General features: G+C 44.5%; 1 protein-coding gene across 2 annotated transcripts in view; it reads right to left on the reverse strand.

Annotated features, from left to right (window-relative positions):
• The window catches only part of SHROOM4 (shroom family member 4), a 309,718-nt gene extending 304,116 nt beyond the window's left edge, over positions 1–5,602 (reverse strand). For both annotated transcript variants that reach the window (XR_005055365.2, XM_036996370.2), the window contains exon 1: positions 4,659–5,602. Coding sequence is in view for 1 of the 2 variants with exons in the window: in XM_036996370.2 (XP_036852265.2) it covers positions 4,659–4,775 (117 nt within the window). In the remaining variant the exon portion in view is untranslated. The remainder of the gene's footprint in view (positions 1–4,658) is intronic.
• Between the last annotated feature and the right edge of the window lie 4,331 nt (positions 5,603–9,933).

Below are 9,933 nucleotides of genomic sequence, written 5' to 3' on the forward strand. Positions count from 1 at the left end.
TGCTCTACATCCCTTCAACCTTCTTTGTATCTCTTTAGAAGGATTCCTCCCTCATGACCCCAAATGCTTTCTACTTTCTGGAAGAGGGTAGCAGTTGGGGAACTGAGGCCACAGGCATCTATGCTGATTCTGGAAACAGAGATAAGGAAGAGATTCATCTAAGTAATCAGGCTGGACTAAGCTCCCAAGAAGCTCTTCTCATGAAGGTCCCTTTGTAAATGCCAAAATGTGGTCTGGGGGTGGGCCCAGCCTATAATACAGCTAGAAAGGTTTCACAGGAACTATTGTTTCTCATATAGTATTACCTCTGCAACCAACAAGAACTCAAATTCGCAGCCAAATTTACTGCCCACCACAGGACAGCCTCAATCTGACATCACTCACGTTCTCTTTAAATTTCAAGTGTGCTTGAAATTTGTGTGCTTCTTCTAGAAATAAGGTCACAGTAGGGATGGGAGAGGGACCAAAAACACCTTAAAGAGCTGCCATTTTCCTAGGCTAAAGACTGCAAACAGTGTTAGTTTGCCCAGTTCATTCTCATATCATCTTTGATAATATAGGTGGGGCATGTATGCCTACCCCTGTTCTACAAATCTAGAGTGCATACAATGGTTTAGCAACATCAGTGCACATTAAATGGAGGAAGTGAGGCTTCTTTGTCCTCCAGGCTACTCCACTATCCCACATTACTTTGTTCCAGGGCAGTAACTAGCCCCACTTCCTTCACTGTGCCCCTAGGGGCCTGCCACCAAAAGTGGACCAGGAAAACAGGAACTATGTAGGGTGAACCTGTCTTCTGCCCTGTCTCTTCCTCCCCAATTTTCCTCCTCTTTTTTCTTGCATCCCCACAATGGTCTCCACCCTTTTTTTTCTCCACCCTCAGCCAACCTCAGGGCACATTTTCAAGAATTCAAAATGAGTATAGGAGCTTTACCCTGCAGCTCAGCAACTCCTCCCTCACTCTCCCTGCCAAAACACACCACAGGAGGGCACAATTTGACTCTCTGAGGCCTCTGAGAAGTCCCATTTGATGCAGAATCACTGGTACCAGAACCTTAGAAAGGTCACCCATCTCCAAAGAGAATATTTTCTAGCACAGGGACTCAACTTCATGGATGACTGTCTGTACTGAAAAGGGGACCCACAGGTAGCAAAACAGACAAATCTGATGAGAAGAGAATATCCACTTCAGACAGGCCCCCTGGGTCAAAGACACTAACCAAAGGAATTAATAACACCAAGGTCATGGACCCAATTTCCCTGTGAGTCATGTTTTCTCAGGAATATCACATCGTATGAGGAAATCACACTACCCCTTAACATTTGGGATAATCAATAGTAGTTGTTTTTTTTTAACATTTCCTCTTTGTTACTTGATTGTCAGGAGATGATTATATCAATCTCCTGAACTTGTGCAGCGGAATTCCCCACGTTCAGGGAAAACAAAAGAGCCAACAGGAATTGATAATTTCCCCAACCTGATCATTTCCTCTTCCAGAGGTTCTCCCATGATAAATATGAGGCAGACTTTTACACTTCATATACTCTTTCCCCACTAATCACCTTTTCTCATATTCCTCCCCTCCCAAGCTGTCTCAGGCGTGTACACCACTCCAGACCCAAATTGCTTTTGTTTTCTTCCCATGACATCAAAGGAGGTTCTCCAACATTTCCCACCATGGTTTTTGTACCTTATATCTCTCTCTGCTTGACCTGAGATTGTCACTAGTGATTTGGAGTCATCAAAACAGTCCTCTTTTATGCCCTGAGCCCAGACCCCATCAAGGAGTGTCTGCAACCCAGTTCTCACCTACCATGGAACCATAGACTGGCATGAAAGGGTCACTGGAGTAGGTGGCTGCCAGGTCTACTGGATATATCCCTGAATGGTATTGCCCTATGCCCCTTCACAAACTGCAGTATTACTAGAAGAATCAAGAAACTCTAGATTTGGAGCCTACCACTGACTCACCATATGGGAGACCCAGGCAAGCCACTCAATGCATCACAGCCTATTTTTCCATCAGTTTCTCCACACCTTCCCTGACTGTCTTACGTGGAGTCTGTAAGAGGCTAATGAGAAAAGGGATGTGGACACACACTATAAACAGTAACACTTTGAAAATGGCGCAAAGCATTATCTTCCTCAGTCCATAACTTCTGAGGAGAAAAGGGTCAGAGCCCACATAAAGGATTTGCTACTAGACTGTCATAGTCTTATTTAAAGACTAACCACTTGAACATCACTGTATACAAGGGGACACCTAAGCCCATGGAAGGCAAATGATGTACCTAGGATCCCAGAGCTAGTGAGTGGCAGAGCAAGGATTAGAACTCAAGTTTTTGATATGCCAATACAATTCTCTTTCTACTACCCTCCATCCCATTCCCACCAGTGTGGGCAGACTGAGACTATTTTCAAGAAAGCTGTATTGTTCTGAAGCATAAGGGGAAACAAAACTGAGGTACAAAAATGAAAAAGGGATTATTGAACTATTATGCCACAGAGTGTCTCGTCAAGAAAAAAAAATTAAAGGCAACCACTGAACTTAAAAAGACACTGGCCCCTTTTTAGAATGTTGGGGCTCAACAGCTTATATATAACTGGCTTTTACTGTAAGGAGCCAGGCTATTTGGGAGGGATGGGAGAAATAATTTTACCCCTGCATATCCAAATGTGTGTAATAATGAGCCTTCATATAATAGGGGTCAACTGTACATTCAGCAGAAAGGGAATCATTAAAAGGCATGCTGCTTCTCAACAACACGAGTTACTTCCTCAACAGCATGGCCAAGGAAACCCTCATCTAGCCTCAAATAATCCCCCAGCCAGACCACAAATTGCTGTCTGCCCCATACTTAGTAACACCCCCTGCCAGGCTTGTGCTGGCTCACAAAAAAATCCAGGGCTACAGCAGTAAGCGCTCTCTGGGCTGCCTCTCAGGATGGGTCAACCCTGGACAGAGGTGAAAAATGACCTCTCCAAGGCAGGTTGTTTAGACAGACTAGAAATTCTATGGGTGGTATAGGGAGAAAAAGAAAGGGATGAACTGCCAGATTATATGGCTGGTGGCAAGTTCTGACCTTGGTGGAAAGAGTGGGGAGAGGAGGAGTGTGATTAGAAGAAATTTCTGAAAGCTAGGATTCCCCTCCCCAAAGGGGTTGTCTGAGAGTGTTTTTGTTTAAAAAATAAAAAAGCTTATTACTGCCTCCAGAGAATAGTAAACAGAGATTGTCTTAGGAGGGGGTGTGACACTGTGTGACAAAGACATCAGACTGGTTAGAAGTACGTGACTAGTATGGGGTGTAAGGGGGTGCTGGATGAAGATCTGGGCTGGGTATTGGTGGTTGGGAAGGCTAAAAATCCCAGGTTTCCTTGACAGACCCTTGAATTTTTGCCTCAGCATACCTCAGACTGCTCGAGCTGTTGGGTAACCCATTACAACACCCCCATGCAAGGCACACAAGCACAAGTTACTGTGGGGGTGTAGTGAGGCATTTGCCGCCGCCTGCTCAGACGTGACCCACGTTAAAAAGCAAAAAATAAAAATAAAAAATAAAGTGACATTTGTTCCCTGTTGAGAAACCACATCTTTCCATCTCCAGTTCAAACAACTACAACGTCAACTTGAATTCCAGCAGGTTGTATGGGGAACAGCTTTTTAGATTTTGAGCATTTAAGATAAACAAAAACAAAAACTAAAACTAAAATGGGATAAAGTTCGTGAAGTTCGTTCCCCTGAGTATCTGGCGCTTCAAGGTGAGTCCTCTTACCAAGCCTTTCTATACAGTAACCGCCTAGCGGCCTCCACCCTCACCCCTGGTGGGGGTGATTCGCCCTGGGGGTTTTGGAGCACTAGGGAGAACTCCTCCTCCCCCTCTCGGTGCTCAGCTGCGACTTGGCTTCCAGCAGATCACAGCCTCCTAGAACAAACCCTGGCGGCGGCGGCGGCGGCGGCGGCGGCGGCAGCTACAGCACAGCTGCGCTCCATGGCACAAAAGTTTCCTCCACACTTCTCAACATGCAGGAAATCTTGCCGGCGCTGGGGTAGGACTCAGGAGGGAGGGGAAGGCCGACCTGAACGGGCGGGCAGCTGCAACACCCCGCCAGCTGAAAGGCTGTGCGTGCGTCCGGCCGTGGGAAGTGAGGCTGACGAAAGCCACAGATGCCTCACCTCCGTCCCCACACCAGACCCTCGTCTTGCAACCTGCCCCAGCGCGACGTCCGCCGGTGGGCGGAGGGGCCACGGCTGCTGAGAACACTGCCAAACCGCGTTGCCTGTCCCTCAGGGGTGCGGGAACTTCCCAGAAGAAAGCCCCAACAGTCACCACTTCCTCCAGTTCAAAATGAGGGGAGCAGCCGCCTCGACGTGGGGGAGCAAAGGCTGCCCCAGAGCTCCCTGAGTGTGTCTGCGCGCAGAGCTCTAGCCGGGAGCCAGCTGGGCTCTCATCCCGAGCTCCCGCTACCCGTCAGGGGTGTCTGAGCCTGGACTGGTGGCAGAAACCTTCCGTGCAGCTAATTCTCCACAGGGGGGGCTTTTACCCCCAGCCCCGGCCAAGTTTCAAAGTTGGTTTGAGGGGCCCGTCCCGCGGTAGCCTGCGCACCCGCTTATCCATTCAAAGTTGTCCACCGCTGGAACAGAGCCTTCAGTTCTTACCTTAGACACTGTGAGCGGTTCGCAGTGTTCCAGACCCCCCTTAAGGGTGAAGCCCCAGGGAGCCCCCCCTTGCAGCTGCACAAGGACGTACTGGAAGGACCCAGGCGCGTTCTCCATCCTCCGCTCAGCTCAGGCGCCGCGGGGCTCCTTTTCCGCGGGGACTACGTTGCCTCCGCCCCCAGCAGCTCCGCCACCATCGCCCTCCAGCGTTACGCCGTCCCGCACCGCCCCGCTCCGCCTACTCTCCCGGCTGGAGACGCTCGGGCAGCGAGCGAGCACAAGGAGGAAATGACACAGAGCTGAAGAAAGGGGGAGAGAGGGGGAGAATGGAGAAGGGGAAAAAAAGAAAAGAAAAGAAAGAAGGAGAGGCGGAGGGATAGCACGTAATGGACAAGAAAATGAAGCAATGGGGAAGAGCAGTCCCTGGGACCTCGCCTATGGGATCGCCGGGGAGCGGGAGTGAGGCGAGGCCTCACATCAATTGTTACATTGTTTCATTCACGCAGGCCCCCCTCTTTGGTCCTCCTCCTTACTGCCGGGTTCCCCGCCCCTCAGCCCACGGAGGCGAGGAGAGGTGAAAGTCGTCAGTGTGGATGGCCCTCGTGGCCGCGTGATCTGAAACTCTGGCTTCCCGATTAGCGCTTTCATGTTTCTCTGACTGCCTTTTTCTTCTGAAGGTCCCAAGAACCGGGTTCTGGGAGGGTTACAAGTCTGCTAATTTGTGGACCTTGCCTAGAGGGATGGAAAGTAAAGCAAGCAGGCCAGAGAACACAGTAGGGCTGTGTGTGTAGGCAGCTCTGAGTGTATGCGCTAGGTGTGTGGGGTCATTATGAAACTGCCCCCGAGCATAGTTTAAATAAAGAAGCATTTTGAGGATGCCCCCTGCCCTGGCTCAGCCGCACCCTGGCTCAGCGCCCCCGTCTATGGGTAGCATTGTGCCTGTGTATGTTCCAGTCATCTGCAGTTCCTGGCACGGCCTTGCACTTGCCCCACTGAGATGACCAAGCCAGGAATCAGCAAACTGCCATCAGACTAGCAGTATTGTTTCCACTCCTAAATAAAGCTACAGGAAAGAGCATCCATTGATAAGCTGGCCAATTAAGAAGGTTGTGCCTTTTGGAAGAATTCCGCTTTTAAACAGGGTCCAGTACATCTCATCTCATCTGTTCATGCTTGAGGCTATCTGTTCATGCTTGAGGCTGTAGTTTCTGAGGTGGACTTTTAAGATTTACCAAACACACAGACAAATATACACAGGGATAGTCTTGAAAAGTAAATCTGTTACTAAATCTTATGCTGATTTCTCAGTCTTGCCCCAGGCAGCTTACCTTCCTCTCTGAGGTGTTGTCTCAGGAGCCCCACAGAGGCAGTCTGTAAAAAGCCTCATACTAGCAGGGAAAGTTTTGACAACTCAGCTGTGATTCAACAGTCTCTTTTGCCTGCTCAGTTTCTCCCATCCTTTTGTGCAGCTTCTCCCTCAAAGCCAAGGAACACATTCTGACATCTTCCTTCAACCACCAGCTTTCTGCAGACAGGTTTCCACTCTGTGCTTCTGTTTCCTAACCTGGTGCTGCCTGTGCAACACACTTCACTAGCACACGCCCCAGCAGGCCACTGAAACTTCTTTCCCAGGCTTCCCCACTTCCCCCAATCCTTTCTTCTCAGCCTTCTCCACTCTCTGTGTCATATGATGCTGTCCTGACTTTTCTTTAATAAAACTGCAGTTTGGGTGTTTATAGCCCCCCTTTTCAAAGTCCTTAGGGATGATTCATATGGGAAATCACCTTCAGTCTTTTGGACTTTTAGGCCCACAAAGATCATTTCCATTATATCCATTGTTTTGTATTACCCCTACTGCAAAGCAGAAATTTGAGAAAATGGCAGCTTTGTTGACTTTTAATTGTGTGTCAACCTATGGCATAACATGCATTTGTTCTGTCCCACCCTGAAACTGAGCATTTTTCTTTCCTTTTGGAATAAGACTCCTTTCGCCATGATTGTCACTTGTTAAAATTCAGCATGTTTCAGTCTCAGCATATTGAAATCTGTTAAGCTCAGTTTACAGGATATGTAGTCATTAGTCAAAGTCTACTAGAATTATGTGTCTAGACAAGAGGAAAGAGATTTGGAAGCAGGAGACACACATGTGAGCCCTGGCCTTGTCACTAACTAGACTGGTGACCTTGGGCAAATCACTGAATTACTTTTCAGTCTCGTTTTCTTCATCCGTAAACTTCAGCTAATAAGCCCTGACTACCTACCTCCAGGTCTGTCAAAGACTAAAATTAAATAATTCAGATGAAAACACTTTGGTAAGGGAAAAGCAAAAATCCTTGAATGCTTAGCTAGCCTTTAATCATCAATCTATTTTCATTCCAAGGACTTACTCTACGCTGATGTCATGTTACACTCTTCAGTTTATACTTTTCATTATTATAGTAGAAGGACATAAATTACCTAGCCCCTGGTACAAACAGCACATAAATAAACATTTTGAACATTGGATGGCTAGACAATCTTGCTTCTTTCCTGATAAAATCACCACTTAATAGCAGGGATCTCATTCTTGGAAGCACAGTTAGTGGGACTGTGATTATGTGGTGAAAAGGGTACTGGATAGAACTTGAGGTGCTTGGATTCTACGCTGGTTCTACCATTTAATTGCTGTGTGGTACTAAGCAGATTGCTCCCCCTCTCTGTAAATTGAAGAGATTGAGCTATTTGATTTCAGAAGTTCCTCTGCGGTTTGCAAATTCTGGAACTTTCCTGGCAAGTGGCCAAACAGAGTGTATGTGCAAAGGCTTGATGATGGAGATGAACCAAGTGAAGACAAAGCAATGCGAGTCGTCCAGGGATGTGTTTCTGTGTGTGTGCATGTGTGCATGCACAATGTGGCCAAACAGACAGATAATAAATTCCGTTTAAAGTACATTAAATTGCGTGTGGGAATAAGATGGAAAGTCCAGTAGGCAGGTACAAATAGGAAACTGCACATTAAGAGAGGGGTGGTGATATTACACATTTGTATTGCAGTTGAAACCATTTGGAGTGGATAATCTCACCCAGGAATATCAGAATGATAAGAAAAGGGGGAATTTAGACAGAACTTTTGGATAATGCTAATACTTAAAAGTAAGTAAAGATCACAAAGAATCTAAAAAGGAGCAGAAGAGAAGGTGGGCAAAAGGCCAATCAGTAGAAGCAGGGAGAGAGAAATTAAAAACAGGTTTTTACATTTACCTCATTAAAAAAAATCCTCACAAGAGTCTTTTCTTCACTGGAAATCTGTTGATGGGTTTACTTTTTTGGAAGGAAAAAGACTGAAATACAGTTCTTTTCTGAATTTTTTTAACTTTCTTAAATGGATGTCTTGTAAACTCAAATACAAATGCAGTTTTCCTCATAGCAAGCAGGGCTTCTAGTTCCTTTCTGAATTAAGGACCCTTCTGAGATTCTACTGAAGGTGAAGCACACCCTCCCCTAGAGTTGTGATCACACAATGTTATATACAGTTTGGGCTGAGGCTTATAGACCATAGCTTCAGAATCCTTGCTCTAGTAAAAGACAAGATTTCTAGAACATTTCATTTTGCATGACTGAAACTTTATACCCACTGAACAGCAACACCCATTTCCACCTCGTCCATCCCCTGGGAACCACCATTCTACTTTCTGCTTCTATGAATTCAACTACTTTAGATGACTCATGTAAGTGGAACCATGTATTTGTCCTTTTGTGAATAGCTTATTTTACTTAGCATAATGTTTTCATCCATGTTGTATAATATTGATAGTATTTCCTTCTTTTTAAAGAATGAGTAATATTCTGTTGTATGTATATACCACATTTTCTTTATCCCTTCATCAGTCAATGCTCATTGAAATTTTTTCCAACTTTTGGCTATTGTGAATAATAATGCAATGAACATGGGAGTGTAAATATCTCTTTGAGATACTGGCTTAAATTATATTGGTTAAACATCCAGATGAGCTGGATCATATGGCAGCTCTATTTTTAATTTTTTGAAAAAAATCCATTCTGTTTTCAATAGAGGCTGTAGCATATTACATTCTCACCAAAAGTGCACAAGGATTCCAATTTCTGAACTTCCTTGCCAACACTTGCTGATATGGATTTTTTTTTTAAATAATGGTCATCCTAAAAGTGATGTGATCTAATATTCATTTCATTTCCCTAATGATCAGTGATGTTGAGCATATTTTCATTTACCTCTTAGACATTTGTATGTGCTCTTTAGAAAAGTTAAAAATATCTATTCAAATCCTTTGCCCATTTTTTAATCGAGTTATCTGCACTTTCTTTTAGCTAATAAGTTATAGAATTTCCTTATGAATTTTGGATATTAACCCTTTATCAGATATATGGTTTGCAAATATTTCCTCTTACTCCATATGTCTCCTATCATTTTGGTTTCTGTTGTTTTTGCTGTGGAGAAGCTTTTCAGTTTGATATAGTCCCACTTGTTTATTTTTGCTTTTGTTGTCTATGTTCTTGGTGCTATATCCAAGAACTCATTGCCAAGATGAATGTCATGAAGTTTTCTCTTATGTTTTCATCTAAGTGTTTTACAGTTTCAGGTTTTACATTTAAGTCTTTAAACCATTTGGAGTTCATATTTGTGAGTGGTATAAGATAGGAGTTCAGTTTCAACCTCTTGCATATGCACATGCAGTTTTCCCAAAATCATTCACTGAAAAGATTATCCTTTCCCCATTGTGTAGGCTTGGTGTGCTTGTCGAAGATTAGTTGACCGTATATTTTTGGATTTAGTTTCTGGGCTCCCTATTCTGTTCATTGGCATGTGTGTTTTCTTTTATGCCAGCATCGAACTGCTTTGATTACTAGAGTTTTGTTTGAAATCAAGAAGGGTGATGCCTCCAGCTTTGTTCTTTTTAAAGATAGCTTTGGCTATTCAGGGTCTTTTGTGGTTCCATACAAATGTTAGGATTGATTTTCTATTTTTCTGAAAAAATGCCATTGGAATTTTGATAAAGATTGCTCTGAATCTGTAAATCTCTTTGGGTAGTGTGGACATAACATTTGTTCTTTTAAAGAGTTTACAAATTAACTGAAATAATGTTTCAACAGAAAACTTAACAGTATTCACTTAGTGAGTTTAATTTGCCCAAGATTCAGAGAACAATTGCTAAATGTTAGGCACTGTGCAAGGTACATTCCATACATTATTTGCAATTATTACAGTGACCCTGCAAAGAAGGTATTGTTAACTGTTTTCCAAATGAGGATACTGAGC

This window comes from Manis javanica, chromosome X, assembly GCF_040802235.1.
Source record: "Manis javanica isolate MJ-LG chromosome X, MJ_LKY, whole genome shotgun sequence".
Lineage (NCBI taxonomy): Eukaryota > Metazoa > Chordata > Mammalia > Pholidota > Manidae > Manis > Manis javanica.